Below are 16,471 nucleotides of genomic sequence, written 5' to 3' on the forward strand. Positions count from 1 at the left end.
TTCATATCTGCTCTAAATCAGTTCCTGCTCCGGTCTATGCCCATTACTTCCTTCCCTGTCCAAATTAAGCGAGAACAGACTATTTTCTTTCTCTTTGCTATAGTTTTTAATGTATTTGAAGACTATTACCGAACACATGAACCAATCGTGTCTTCCTTAGGCTAAACAACCTCAGTTCTTCAATCTGTTCCATGTTTCAGTCTACTTGTTTCCTGGACCCCCTTCTATTATCCCACATCTTTCCTGAAGGTTCATGCCAAAACTGGACATGGCACTTCAGTGTATGTCTCGATCAGCGCTTAGTGGAGGCAAAGCACTTCATGTGTCATGCATCATCTCTGTACAGTGCTTGTTTTTCACACATCCATGGGACATTATTTACTTTTATTTACCTTGTGACCCATTAGAACTGAACCAAAGCATAATGTGCAAATATAATTTGAGGGCTTCCTGGGACTGCTCAGGAGATGCTGAGGGCAGAATTAGCATTGCAGAGTTGCTATGTGTATTAAGAGAACAAATTAAGGTGAAATTTGAATACCAGTTGCTGGGTAAGTTCTCCAAACCAACATTGAGAAAGATCACTATGTTGTTTTTAAGAATATCAGATTGGAAAAGTGATGCAATGACCACAGGGCACCATCATGTTGCTTCTGCAGAATTACTTCTCAGATTGAGACTAGTTTTTAAGATAGTTTTTCTCTTCCGGAGCTGAGTTTCAACTACATACTTATGTTTGTATACGCACCTATGCGTATTTCGTTTTTGGCTACTAAGTGTCTGTGCATTTTTAGAAATGCAACACCAGCAAACGACAACCAACACACACACACATCACATCTTGTGTATTGAATTTTCTCATTACATCCCTCATGAATGTATAATACATGAATTGTAAGAACCAATTCCTGAAAACAGTATTCAAAATTCCATTTCCTTAATAACTTTTTTCTTTATCAAAGTACTAATGGCTTTTAGCACATTTGAAATTGGCTCAGGAATCATTCAGTCCTTTAAATGCCACCTTAAATCACAAAGACAAGATACATTTTTTGTCTTGTTCCTCCGTAAGTTAATGATCTAGGGAACTTTCGTGTTCCGCAGAACAGAATTGGGTCCAAAATATGGAAAGTACATCAAATTCTAAGCTATAGCTATTTATGAGAATGTCATTATGTGTTATTGGCTTCTCTCTACCTGAATATTCAACATGCATTCTATGTTTTTATAATAATGTCACTAGGTAAAGAAATACACTCTAGTTGAACAAACTTTAAGATGTACTGTTCCACTCTGTGGCAACATTTGAATAATGCTAAAAATCATCAATAATAGTGTGAACTGCAATTTTACCTTTGATGTACAATACAAGTGGGCATAAAATTATACTTGGAACTCATTATCAGTCAAGTAAATGATGACTAGAGCCTGCTGTAGTTTTGTAGTTCAGAAAAGAAACTGCAGGCCAGGTATTTCCTTAAAGAGAAATTAAAACATACTCTTACCTTTATAACCTTTATAACCTTTATTACCTTTATTACCTTTATTGCATTTTGCAATATTCACTGACTTAGCAGTGCAGGATGCATGAGATACTTCACTGAGTGAGATCTAGAATTTTCCCGTTAACACAAGTAACGTGACACTTGGTTGCTTTTCCTGGCAGCATTAATAATGCCAAGAAATCACAAGAAAAGTTGTGATATTGTTTTATTGCAAGACATTTTCAAGTTCCGAACTGGTGGGACTGAATAAACTACTTGTGTATTAAACAACGGAAAACACTGTTACAAAACTGAATCTACTCTGCTACTTCTCAGGTATAGAGAGAGCTTATTTAATATTTAATATTTAATAGCAAACAGTTTTGAAAAACATCAAACCATCTCCAAACTGAGATATTCACAGTGTGAAAAAAATTAAGATCTGCAAACACACAGCACAAGTGTTGACCTCAGATTAAGCAAATGTTATCCTTTGGCAAGCAGTGATGAATATACTAAAGACGCTTCTGGAACGGCATCACGATCTCATCAAAATCAGTGACAGGAGCTCTATTAACTGCAATAGATCCAAGATTTCATTCCTGAACTATGCAATGAAGTGTTAAAATGAAATGGAGCAGATGTTGGGGAAGGTTGCCAGATATTGCTGATCAACAGCACAGGTGTTGTTTAATATAAAAAATTACATCCGTCTGGATGAAATAAAAGCATTAGATCAGAAATGATACTAAACACAACAAAACAGATTAATGCATTATTAAGGTTCTCAATGTGTTCAGTCATCAGCAACAACTACACTAACAACACATGTTCATACACAATTACTATTAATCCACCCACTCAATATTTATGTATTTTTTAATGTAATACTAACTTTGCCATTGCTATAACACAAAACGAGTAGATTGAAGCTGGACAGGAAAGCACTGAGCTGGGCTGCCCCGGGAGGCTATGAAATCTCTGTCCTCAGAGGTTTTAATGACCCCACAGGACAAAGCCCTGAGTGACCTGGCCTGAATTCAGCTTTGACCCTACTTTGAGCTGGAAACTGAACTACAGCTCCATTGGAGTCCCCTCCAGCCTCAGCGATGCTGTGAGGCTCCCTCTGTGAGCCACAGCGTACTTGAGGCTGTGCCCTGTGTTCATTCACTGCCTCTCCATATGCCGGTGATAAGGATTAACCCAGTCCTCCCCCAACCCGCACATATCCCCTGACGTCAGGTGTATCTATCACGCAGGCATGTCTAATGAGTTTGCACGGAAAGCCATGCATAGAAAAATGCTGTAATACTAAGGAGAGATCTTAAGTTCTGGTTCTCCTCAGATTTTCCCATGTGAGAGATATACAAAAGAATTAGAAAACAGAGGTATTTCTGTCTTCTAAATCTGCATAGAGGAAGCTTAGTTTGAATTTGTACTCTTGTTATTTTTTAACCCCACTAAAAGGAGAAAACACAGAACCTTTTGTGGCATTTAAAATTTTGCAACAGTTCCCCATGTCTTGATTATTTGCAAGCTGAGACCCAGAAGTTCTTCTGGTACATAATGACCAGGTAATTCTGGAGCTGAATTACCATTTCTGAGAAGCGTACACTGTGGCTTAGTCTCTGGTGGATTCCTGAACAGAAACAGAGAATGACTAAAATAAACTGAATGTCTATGTTAATAAAAGAAGAAAAAAAATACCAGGACAGAAAAAAAGCCCTCTGTCTTCCAGTTTATCTTCCACATCCCAAAGGTACAAACGTATAAACAAAGCAGAACAGCGGTTTTGCTAACAAAGCCCAGCAGAACACCAGACAATAACTTCAAATATTGCACTGTAAATAAAGAATGTAATTTAAGGTGCTGTTTTATGTGCATCATAAAATAAGTCTGTAGCAGGAAAACTGCAGCCAGAGATGCAGAGCTCTAGCGACATTTTTACATATATGCCACATATATTGCAACCTATTGAAGCCAATTCCAATCAGGTAAAACTGCTCTGAAGTACTTTTGTACAGCACTTCTCACTTATTTCTTCTTCAGTCAGTGAGAGTATTAAAAGTCACACGGGTATTTGCTGTTGGCAAAAGAGGCAAGGAGAAAAGTTCTAACATAGGCAGGTGTGACAGTTGCAGCCCTGGAGGACAGACAGGCAGCTGAAATACAGGGTGAAGGCTCTGCTGGAGTCAAGACAGAGCCTTAATCAGAGGGTCTCACCTACAGAATGGCATCAAACCCCTTCCTTTGTGGTTGGGGCTCATGCAGAGGTATTCGCCAAAGAAATTATGTGAATCACAAGTCTTATGATGGTGAGCTGATTTTGAAGGTAAAGCATTTAAGTAATTTCAATTTATTTACTATCAGGATATATTTTTCAAGTGGGTTATTATGATCCTATACTTGTTCTTAGCATACCTACACCAGAATGCAAGAAAGGAAAATCAGATGTATTAATCCTTCTGACTTTAATTCCAACACCTGCACTCCAACCTTCTATGAATATAAACTTAATTAAATACCTTAAGACATATTCTTCAGTTGTAGATTTAAGACACAGGAATCATGAAGGTTCAGGTGGATACGGCTATTTGTTTTTTCTTGCTTGTCGCTGGTATATTCAAATATCCCAAGATGCACCATCTGCTTGAAAGTGTAGTATTAATGGTAAGGCCCACCATGAGACACTGTGTCTGACAAAAAGTGCAAGTGAGAAGGATGGCAAATACTCCGTGTTCCTGTGTACTAATGGCTCTTATTTCTTATTCAGGTTTTGCAAGAGCTCAGTCTCTGTCAATACTGACTCCCTATTAATACTCCTAAGCCTTCACCTAAGAACAACTTTTCTACTCAAAGAGAATTTTTGGCTGTTTTTCAGGCCTGTTTGAGAGCAGGGCCCACCCACCTTGGTGCTCAGGTGCTACCTAGCAGAGCTGCCTTTAGGCTGGGCCGCAGCACTCCTGATGCGAATACCTCAGCAGCTAGGAGCTGGCTCCAGCGCCTCAAGCCTCACCTGTGAGGAGCCCAGGCACAAACCGGGGCCCTCAGCAGCCATAGAGAGTTTGGGAGTGTTTACCCAGTTTGTCCTTCCGTGCCCCTTTCTCAACTCCTTCTATGAGGCACCCAGGCTCGCCCTCTCTTCTCCAGCCTCAGGGGAAGGGTCGGCTAAACCATTCCTGTGCCGAGAGGACCGCCCTTTCCCACAGCCTCACGGAGAGAGAACCCACCCCGGCTGCCTGCGCCCCCTCAGTGTCCCGCCAAGACTACAACTCCCAGCACACCCCGCGCCCGACCGCTGCGCAGCACGCCGGGAGCGGTAGTTCCCCAGCGGCGTTGCAACGGCCCAAAGCGCCGAGCCAGTGGCTCCCTCACTCTCCCGCTGATCCTCGGCGCACGCCTGCTGCCTGAGCTCTGTGTGTGTGTTTCAGGGGTGCCCCTTCTTCCCGCTCCCCTCCGGCGGCTCCAGCGGGGGGTGCCTGCGAGGGCCGGGCCGCTGGGCCTCGCTCCAGCCGGCGGCGCGGGAGGCGGGCAGCCGCTGGGCGCGAGCTGTGCGCCGGCGCATGCGCGCAGGGAGGGACGACGCCGCCGCCTCTGCCACCCCCGTGCCCGCGGTGGGGGTGGCGTTGCCGGCCGGGCCTCGAGCCAGTGGCGCGGGGAGGGCGGCGAACGGGGGTACTCGAGACGGCAGCGCGCGCCCTCGGCCCGCGCGCCCCGCCGGCAGCACCCGCAGCCGCGCGCGGAGCCGCTGCGCGCCCGCCCGCCCACCGCGAGGGAGCGGCGCCGCCGCCGCCCGGCCTCCCCCTCCCGCTCCCGCCCCTCCTCCTCCTCTCGCTCCTCCTCCCTCCCCCTACTCCTCCTCCCGCCGGAGCGAGCGAGCGAGATGGCGGCCGCCGGGGCTCTGGCGAAGCACGAGCAGATCCTGGTGCTCGATCCGCCCACCGACCTCAAATTCAAAGGTGAGGGGGAGCCGGGCGCGGGGGAGAGGTGGGGGGGGGGCAGCGGGACGGCCCAGCCCAGCCCGGCGGCGTGTTCCGCTTCGCCTCGGCGCTGGGCTGCCTCCAGGCGCCGCGGTTCCCCTCCTCCCCCGGGCCGCGGTGCGGGGCCCTGCCCGCCCGGGTCCGTCGAGGAGTGGGGGGGCGCCGCCGAGCCGGTGTACGGGCTCGGCCGCCGCCATCTTGGGATCCCGTGGGGACTCGAGAGCGTGTCCGCGGCCCTGGCAGTGCCGCGGTCCGGCCCACGGCTGGTGCCCGTCCGCCGCCCGCTCTGCCGGGCGCGGCGCTCGGCGGCCGGCCGCCCCGCTCCGGCCCTCGCCGGGACGCCAGTCCGCCCCCTCCCCCCTCCCCGTGTCCCCTTGTGTGCCGGCGCAGCCGCTACCGTGTTACCGCTCCCCTCGGGAGGCCCGGCCCTGGAGCAGCGGGGCCCAGGGAAAGAACGGGAGCCGTCCCGACGGGAGAGGGTCGCTCTCCTGTCATTTTTGTGGCCGCTGGTCCCTCTCTGTGTGGTCTTCTTCTGCCAGCAGCGGGTAGGAGAGGCCCCGAAGTGGGCGATTGAAGCCTTGCCGCCGTGCGGGGAGGGAAGACCCGCTTTCAGAACTCTGCCCTCGGGTCTGGCCTTTTCCGCCGCCCTGCAGCGCCGGCCGTGGGCACTTGTCAGAGCCCGGTCCCATCCGCTGTCCCCGCGGGGGCCGGTGCGGTTTTGCACCATCACCCTGTGCGAGTCAGCGATGTGCAGGCGCTTGCACCCTTTCTCGATGCACCCTGGCCTGGCGAATGACTCGCCAGCCTTTCCCTCAAGTTTTTCTGTTTCAGGCAGGTTCTAGGGACGTAAACAGGCAGCTCGCTCCTCTCTTGGGAATGACGGAAAGGAATGTGTGCGTTTTGGAAGTTTCCGCTTTATTGGGTGTTGCATGCTGACTGCGTGACTGTGACTGGCATGACATGCTTCTGTCAAAATAGGTCCCAGTTAGTGCTGTTATCTTGTGGTGTGTTTTCTCTCTTAATAAATTAGTCGTGAAAAGGCAGGGTCTTCCAAAGATGAGTGATGCTTGAAAGGTAGGAGCATAAAGAAAAGCATGATAGAATAAGTAGTTTTTAGTAGTATCCTGTGATTATAATTCATACACATAAGGAGCATTCAGCAAAATCTCAGAACATTTCAGATTTAGAACCAACAATGTTAGATTTTTTTTTTTGCTGTTAATATTATCTGAAGTTACATTTTAAATTTTGTGACTAGTGTCAGCACATGTTCTTGCCTAATCCTATAAATGTTTCTATCTTATTTTCCATTTTCAGTAGAGCAATTTTTCATTGCTGTAGAGGGACACAGTGGAATTTATGGTGTTGTAAAAGTCTTTAAATGGGCAAGTAAAATTAATGTTTATATTAGAGAAGAACACTTTATTCCCCCAAAATACCTTTGGTTGGTCTGGCTTTTAGAAATAATGCTTGTTTGTCAAAGAGATTTTTAACAAACTATACTTATTTTATTGATCCATCAAATCAATTAAAACCCCAAATCTGTCTGATCACACAAATTATTGATAGCTTCAATTTTTCAATTTTTAAATAGCACATTCATAGACAGAGTCAAAACCGTAGTGGGAATTTATTTTTTTCCCTTCTGTTTTGTGTTTTTAAAATACTGCCAGATCTGGCTGCACTCAGATTTCAATACACTGCATTCTAATTGCAAGAACAGGTTGGTGGAAAATGCCTTTTTTTTTTTTTAAGAAAAAGGCTACTGTGTCTAATTCAAGGCTTTCAAATGTTGAGCTGTCTTCAAGCTGGAAGTAAGGCATATTTATGTGATACAAACCAAAATGTTGATACAGGGAATATGGAATAAATAGTAGATTAGAAATTCTGTCCAGATGAAGCCATTGTCAATCAGTGATCTTTATTGTGCTGTGTATTTATGTACTTAGAGCATGAAATGTGTGTTCTTTAGGCATAAACTTTGGTTTCAGGCTAATGCCTATATTAGGAAAATTTATGTAGAGCAGACTAAGCAAAAACAAAATCTGAAGCATAATGAGACTGCAGTCTTAATACTCCATGAAAGTATACTCCATACTATAGAAAGAGCTATCTGTTGAGAGAGCATTAAGTGCATTCCCAAGAACTATTTTCTAACTGCTTATTATTCTGAGGTGTTTAAAAAGGTTTGTGGACCACAGACAGTAATTCACCTCTAAAGTGCTGCCTTGAAGAGTACAATCTTGGCAGAAGGGAATTCAGAGTGTAATGTTTTAAAAAGTAATTTGTTAGTAAGAGAATGTGTGACTCAGAATAAGTGTAACTTAGTGTAGGAAAATTATACAACTTTGTTTAAAAAAATATTATTTTCAGTGTAGCTGGTCATGCAAAGTTATTTTATTAGGACATTTATCCATTATTACTATTTACCTGATACTGTAGATGTGTATGTAATAGAGATACAGGTTAAGTCTAAACAAACAGTTTTGTTGGTTTTCTTGCCTCAGGAACTTGTAATGAACTTGCTGACCTTTAGGGTAAGAGTGAAATGTGTTAATATGCTCCTACGCAAACAATGATTTAAGTTAAAAAGTATATAGGACTTATCTTAAGGAGTTGTTGGTAAAGTGTTAAATTCATCATCAAATTCATCATTGCCTGATGAAAATTCTCCTTGGTTGTGGTGTGGTTTGTTTTATGTTGTGGGTTTTTTTTTTTTTTTTTTGCTTTTTTTCCCCCGATCTGTTTTAGTCAATCAGCAAAACTAAGCTCTATAATACATTTATTCTGAATTTTATTCCACACAATTTAGGGGGAGGTCTAAAGAGCATGTCCCATGATGGTTAACACATTACGTATTTCTCTTAGTGACTGACACATTAGAATCCTGTCTTTATAGCACTTTGTATTCCTATAAATTTTGGTCATTAATAGCATTTTGGAATCATGGTTAAATTCCCTCTGCTTCCATGATAACTAGGTTTCTTTGGGTTGTGGAGTCATCAGGAATCCCTAAGGAAGATCACCAAACAAATAAGTACATTTCAGAGTGTTGTACAAATGTAAGGCAGCTGATATACACTATATAATACAACTTTCAGAGAACTCAATGTGGAATATTGAGAATTTGCCTCATGGTTCTTGTATCCATATTACTCCTGTAGGTTAGCTTGCTTTTGTATTTTAATCTAATGTATTTTGTTTAGCTTCTCAAATCTGAAGTAGTTTGGAATTGTTTAGGACTGGGTACAAAGAACTGAAACATGAGACACTTAAAAGCGACTAATTTGGAAGGTGGAACATCTGCTGCTGCTTATTGGGGTATTTTCATGTGACTTGTACATGTAATAATTATTTGTACGTCTAGTTTAGTGAAGATTATAGTATTCTGGAATTGGTTCCTTGTGATTTTTTTTTTTTTTTTTTAACAGTTGTGTAGTTAAATAGCAGCACTTGAATTTTTCAGTTCAAAGATTTCTCATATTGTTATGGGAACTAGGTCTTCCTTAAGTCAAAGAAGCCAGTCTTGCAGTTTTAAGTAACATGTGTTTAAGCTGGTCTTGGATGATGGTTCTTTTTAAAAAAACTTTGCCAAATCTTTAAATCAGCCTGAAGACATGCTTCTGCAACACATAATTGAAAATCAACACCAGTTGATTTGATGAGCCTTGGAAGATTAGTAGACAGTGCTCAGAATTTCAATTTCATGTGAATCAGAGGTGTCTGACTAGCAATGGTCAAATGTTATAAAAATGTCTGTATATTCCAAATTGATGTGCTTTATTGAAGTTCTTGCTTAAAAGTGTGTGAAATCCAGTTATCTTACCTTTGTTAAAGTCTCAAAATAATGAGACACACTTTTCCTTTTTTATTACCTCAAGGCTAGAAATAAGTCAGCAAGTAAGCAGACTAAAATAAACTTTTCAGCATGTCTGTATACAATAAATTTTCCCTTTGATGAGGGGTCAATATAAGAGTTGATGTGTAATTTCTGTTTATTAATCCAATTAATAATTTAGGATTGTTAGTGTATGAAATCTGCTATCAGCTGGTATATGTTCAAATGACTCTTTCCAGATGAGGCAGAGAGCACTTCACTCAAGTGTTACAGCTCATTCTGAAATGCAGATTTCAATGCATTTTAAATAATACAAAAATATTACTGTAAATTATTTCGTGACCATTACACTGCTGTTGGTAACATTGAAAGCCACAGGCTATGTGTTGCTGCAAATGGAGAAGGTGGAATTTAAAGGTAAAAATAGCTCAACGTTAAATCCATCCCCTGCCTTCAAGGTCTGTTGCCAGAATTGGCCCATGTTATTTTTTAGTCCAGGCAGAGTTTGATGTCCTCAAATGTGATCTTGATGCCTTACTTGTATGTGTCTTGATTATGTCACATTTTACACCTGTTTTCACTCTGTTCAAAGCACCAGCAAATATATTATGTCCTAGCTTTCTACGATGAGTTAAAAAAAAAGGTGATTGGGATGTCAGTTTACTGGTATCTTCATTCAGGAATGTTTTTGAAACTAAACAGTGGGAGTGCAGAGGGGAAAAAATGGTTGTAAGTGATTACTAACACAGTTGTGGCTTTTTGATACTTTGAAATGATTCCACTGAAGTTAATATTTTTACTGGCTGAGTATTGGTAATGACAAAGATTGAACATCCCGTAGAATGACTCAGTACTCACCAAGTAGTCTTTGACATATTTTTTTAAAATCCATTCCTGGAATTGTTTACTCTTCCTATGTATCTGTACTTCTATCCATTGTTTCCTGGCTCAGATGTAATATTTGTTAGTGACAGTGATTTTGTTTGTTTGTTGATAGGTATTAATGAAAATAGAAATATAAAATTATTGCTGGGAATGTGTTGAGGAAGAGAAAGGGAGATTTTTTTTTTTTTTTACCAGGTGTTTCTTATGAGGTGACATTATGTAAAAATGTATCTCTACCACAGTGCTAGACTGCATTTAAAACTGACTAATAAAAAGGAGTTGTACTGATGTTGTATTGTTTTGTGAAGTCAGACATATTGTAGGTGTTAGATTATATTTTGGCAGATCTTGGTTGCCCCTTGTTTTAAGATTCAACAATGGAAGTAGATTTTTTCCTGTGATGATAGAGGTATACAGCAGTGAAGATTTGGAAGTTTTGTCCTTTACTAGCAATTTGTAGAACTGTTTTACTTAATATTGCATCTTCACTAAACAGGGAAACACTATCCAAAGCTCACTGTCTTATACTTCTGGTGTAGTCACTGGTATAAAAGCTTCACCTTTACATTGTAATTAGTCTAAAATGCCTACTCATGCTGCTTGTTGATAGCCTAAGCAAGCGTTCTCATCACTGCGATACATTGTTATTAATACTGTAAAAAATACTGTATTATACATGAACACTGTACCATTATTCAAGGCCAAGTTGAAAAGTAGAAACTTACCATGAACAAGAGTAGCTGTTTTATGCATCAGTTAATAGATCTGAGTATTTAGTGCACTGACTGTCCATTGTGGTATTATAAATTGTTCCTGTTTTGGCTTGACTGTGGTTTGTAAATGTTTTACTTTCTGACCAACTTTGTCTTTGGGAGATGTTTGTTAACCAGATGTTTGTGACCATCAGTCATTAAGGGATTATTACACACTCAGCTTACAAGCCATAAAGTCATCTTGGAAAAGTCTGCTGGAGAAAACTTGCTGTGTGTAAAGTGGAAAAAAAAAATCACTGACTAATTAGATGAGTATTACATTTTCCAGTGTGAAAGTTGTTTAATTACAAGGCTTTTATTGTCAGATGAGCCAGATAACTGTGTATAAACTAATTTACTAAAAAAACCCCAAACAAACAAACCCTCAGCAAAATGACTCTACAATTTCTGATGTGGTATTGTTGAAAATAAAAATTCAGAAATGCAAGTTAGAATTTTGGTAACTTTATGTTCCTAAAGGTAGTAAGACTTTATCCAGTGCATAGTGATCCTGGCCTCTTTAGTTTCTCTTGCTCTTTTTTTTTTTTTTTTTTTTTTTGTTGTATGTATTGTATACAGTTTTTTCATTGTATTGTGAATTGTTGCGCAATGTAGATGTCATATTTCATTTTATGGTTTGAAAGTACTTAGAAATATGTGATTATGTAAATTAAAATAAATATTTTCATTTTATTTCTATATATGAACAAGGTCTTGAGAATTAAGACAATTTGCTAAATATTATCTTCGTATAGGACATCAGGTGTTTGGTTTTTAATAGCATGGATAAGGAAGAAAAGAAAAATAATTGCCTGAATTTTAAAAAGGTAGTCACCTTAGAGTTTTCCACTCTTGTGTTTCTCAAAATGTGGTCTCACTTGGGGTAATTCTTAATTTGACACTTCAATGCTTGAACAGGTCTGACCTCGATAATAAGCAAAGCCTTAAAGGAAAAAAATAATTAAAGACATGGAGATAAATGGAATGTGGAATAAAATGCAGCATGAGTGTTCCAGGTAGAATGTGCCATTCGGATCTGAGACCTGCTTCTCTATCTGTACATTTCATTTCTTCTGTGTGCATTCCCCATATAAAATCTGATCTTGCCACTGGATTTACTGGATGTCATTACAGTATTTCACAGAATCATAGGATGGTTTGGGTTGGAAGGGACCTTAAAGATCATCTAATCCAACTCCCCTGCCATTGGCAGGGACACCTTCCACTAGACCAGGTGTCTCAAAGCCCCATCGAGCATGGCCTTGAGCACTCACAGGGAGGGTTCATCCACAACTTCTCTGGGCAGCCTGTCACAGTGTCTTACCGCCTTCATCATGGAAGTCCAGATCGTTGACATCCATAGCTCTTCCCTTGTCCACTGATGCAGTCACTCTGTTTTAGAAGGCCACTAGATTACTTGGACATAATTTGCCCTTGGTGGACCCATGTTAACTGTCCCTGATCACCTCCTTGTCTTCCACACATTTTGACATATATTCCAGGAGGGTCTATTCTATGACCTGAATATTGACTATTTGATACAAAGGTATATGCTAAAATAATAGATTACAGGTGAAAGAGCTTAGTGGAAAAGCAAAAGGTGGAGAAGGGACAAACTATAAAATAAAATGCAGCACAGCTGTTGGGATATTTGAAGTTTAATCATAGAATACCATGTTGGAAGGGATCTCATGGGCCATCTGGTCCAAACTTTCTTGACAAAAGCACATTTCTAAAGGATGGATCTGTGTCGTGTTTGAACTTGGTTTAGTATCTTCATTAATGACCTTGATATTGGTGGGACTGTGCTGGTAGAGCTCATTAGTAATGCGAAGTTAGGAGATGTGTTGAATGCAAAAAAAAAAAAAAAGTACATTTGATATGTGCTAATAATAAAACTGCTGTTGTCTCATTTTATTTGAAAGTGATGAAGAAGGAGTAAAACTGGCTAGCACTTAATCACAGATTTATTGCAAGCATGATGAGTCGTGAAACGGGGAAAATACGAGACTGTAGTTTTGTAGTGAGGGAAGTGTTAATGTCAAGGTTTATGGCATTGATGAAGCTTTATCTGAACGCATCCCTGGCAACACCTAGTCAGGGAAAATGAACCCAAATGGGAATGGTGCAAAGAAAAAATGATTAACATAAGTGAAGTAGAATAGTTTGGCTTCTTTATCTTAGCAAAATGAAGATTGAAAGGGGATCTGATTGCTATCTATAAATATGTCAGAAGAGGTAAGCACTAGGGAAAAGCTATATAGGCTAAAGGGTAGGATTGGTGCAAAAATGAATTGGCATCAAGTGGCTGTGAATGTATTTAGATCATAAGAAACTAGTTGGATTTCAACTCTGAACCATGTCAGTCTGAAACAACTTTCTCAAAGTGATGTGGGCAAGAGAGTTTTAAATTCATCAGATACCATCTTACAAAATGGTTTGTTTCACATGGACTTTGAAGGCTTCTCCTAGGTCATGAGGTTACAGTTTTCCTAAAAGTTTGGTAGGACAGTGGTGGTACCTTATTATGTAGTTTAACTAGAAGCTGGTATTTTATGTTACTTTGTAAGACATTAGAATGCCTTGGCTGAGATGAGTGTTTAATATTTTTTCCTTTGTAAGAAGAGATGTTAATAAATTAAAAAAATCATATGCATAGAAGTAACCAGTCCATGTATAAAGTAAACTTAGTGATTATAATTCATAGGAGTATGATGTTGATTTAACATATTTAGCATGTTAACACTATCATGTTAATATGGCCACTGAGTCTAGTAGACCCAATTAAGATAAAAACTGTTTTGTTTTTGATTTGGATGTCTACTAGGCATCTACTAGACATTGTCCATGTCACAGCTCAAGGTGACACTTCAGCTGCTTCTATAGAAGTGAACTGACTGGTCCTGGAAAGCATTAGCTTGCATCAGTACTTTGATGTGAAGATAGTGAGGGAATTGAGTTTGGGACCGTATCTGTGGCTGGATGCAATTTTTATTTAAAGTGGATGTTTCTTTTCCTGAATGACTGTAGGATATGTTGTACTTGGCTTTTGGAAGTTTGGGAGTTGGAGACCTATAGTCTGTGCTTCTGGAGATTGAAGGGTTACCCTGAAACTGAAGCAAGTTGTTCATGTGTTTGGGAGGTAGTCCAGTATTAGCTAGACCTGTCTGTAGGAAGTTTTAATATCTGATACATAAACATGTTTAGACCAGGCTCTATGTTATGTGCTGAGATTGGACAACACATAACAGTCAAACACCTGAAACTGGGTTTTTTAAAAATAACTTTCTGGGCTTTTGTCCACACTGGGCAAAATGTGAAATGGGTTTATTTCTAAAGTTACTTTGTTACACCCTTGAGATACCACTTGTAAGGAAACTCCTGAAAGCCACAGGAGCTCTGGTGTTCTGTTTAGTGTTGGAGTCTGCCCTCTGATACCCAGTTCTTGGAGCACATCAGGAAAAGTGCTAGGTAGCAGCTTTTGGTGAGGTCTGTGGAAAGACCGATTTTCTATGTGCTACTACAGCTGCCATCTGAGACAATTACAAGTATTCTGATTACTGCTATAGAGTTTGAAGAGTATCTTATATGTTGCAATTCAGATCAGAAAGGTGTATCCAATAGTAAATTTCGTATTTGAGGGTGCATTTTAAGCTGTTGAATATTTTAAGCATCATCACTGAAACCTTTTGTGAGCTATAGCAGTTTAAAATATGAAGCAAGTTTAAAAGAAAAAATGTTCCTTCTTTATTTAGTTCTGTTGTTCAAATCTGCTAGTATTCTTTGAAATCCAAGAGCTTCTCTAATTATCAAATTCATTAATTATCCTGCCTCATGCAAGTAGAGAGAATAGTTGCTCTAGCAGAAGGGATTTGTAACATAGCCCTTAATGAACTAAAATTTAATATTGAATTTGTATTGGAAGATTGCTTGTCTGTATTACTCAGTTGTTTCAGGACTTTTGGCATAATTTGCTGATTTAAATGTTCATGTTTAGAAGTGTTACCAATATTTCTTACCGATATTTTTACTGATCTTGTTATTTCAATGGTGAGAGCGCTTTGGAATGAATAACACTTTATCATTAGATTCTTAAGACTCTATCCTAGTACAGTTGTGAGCTACCAATAGACATATATGACTGAATGGACTCAGCCAGATTTTAAAGCTTAAGCTAAATGCAGGCATTAATGTCTTTAAGTGAAATATTCAGTGTTGTACCATTTGTTGTAAAATTGTAAAGTTGTACCAACAACTTTAGTGTTGAGACTAAAGAAACCTTTGTCCATATTCAACATTAAATGCAGGAAAATCTCCTTTTAGTCTGTATTTTATCTAATATATAAAGTAGATAATGTTCTCTTTACCAGAATTCGTGGTAGTGATCTGTGGCTATACTTTACCCTTGATATGGATGCTTATTGCATTTTACTGTGTTCTTTTGGCCACTAACATGTCAGTAATGAGCTGGGGTGAATATGAAATTTTAATCCAGAAAGAAAATGTAAGATTTTTTTTTTTTCTGCTTTAAAGTGCCACTGTATTGCATTCTTGTCTTTTCTCTGTGAGAATGACAAGCAAAGTATATCAGTTCCCATTTCTCTCACACCAGCCCCCAGTAAAGCATGCATGCTAGCATCTGCACAAGCACTTCTAGTAAGCTATGTAGCCACAATAGGCTCTGTGTGCCCCTTGAACAGAGGAAGATGAACTCTTAGGATTAAAAAATGGGCATTATCTCAGCATTTTTAAGAAGGAAAATCTTTGACAGATACATCAGCAGCACAGTGGATGCCGACAACCTGTCATTGTGGGGAGCTCAGATAAAATCTGATGCTATCCGTGATAAACAGTGCTAGCCTAGAATCAGCCTTCAGGAGCTGAGGACATTGAGGTGTGAAGCTTTCTTATAAAGCCTTTTTTGCATTTTGACATTTACATGCAGGTTGATGACAAAACTAATAACTATTTCTCAAGTGCCAAGACAGAATAAGAAGTGAAAGATTATTATTGCTCTAATATATGGATATCTACATGAGAGCCATGGTTATTTGTAAGTATTATTAATCTTGCACCTTCATCCGCTGATTATTCCTGATCATTCAGACCTATAGTGTTGAAGTGTTAATCCATGAAAGCTAAGCTGTTATGCTTCATAGACCATGAATAATTTTAACATAGGCGATTTGTTAGAGTCAGAATTCTTTCTCCATTTGAAGAAGGTATTTGAATGGTCATGGTTTTGGTATTTCAAGAGGAAAAAATTATGTTCATTGGCAATGCATGTTATGGATTCTCTTCAGATTGTTTTCACAGAGGTCTGAATATTAATTTCTTAAAACTTATTTATGGAAATCAAAAACATTCATATCCTTTGTGTCAGCTGCTGTACTTATGCCGTGTTTAGAAAGTGCTATAAAATACCTTTTAGAGCAGTAAGTGTTTTGTTGCACTTTTGATGCACTTTGATACATTTTAAGATGTTTTCTTATCGGACAGTCAAGGTAGTTTTGACTTGCTGCAGAACACTGT

The 16,471-nt window shown here is 40.2% G+C and overlaps 1 protein-coding gene across 1 annotated transcript in view; it reads left to right on the top strand.

Moving 5' to 3' along the window:
- Positions 1–5,068: 5,068 nt before the first annotated feature.
- The window catches only part of VAPA (VAMP associated protein A), a 32,638-nt gene continuing 21,235 nt past the window's right edge, over positions 5,069–16,471 (top strand). Inside the window, exon 1 of the mRNA XM_080340689.1 lies at positions 5,069–5,443. Coding sequence (XP_080196815.1) covers positions 5,368–5,443 — 76 coding nt within the window. The 5' untranslated portion in view covers positions 5,069–5,367. The remainder of the gene's footprint in view (positions 5,444–16,471) is intronic.

This window comes from Nesoenas mayeri (assembly GCF_963082525.1).
Source record: "Nesoenas mayeri genome assembly, chromosome: 2".
Lineage (NCBI taxonomy): Eukaryota > Metazoa > Chordata > Aves > Columbiformes > Columbidae > Nesoenas > Nesoenas mayeri.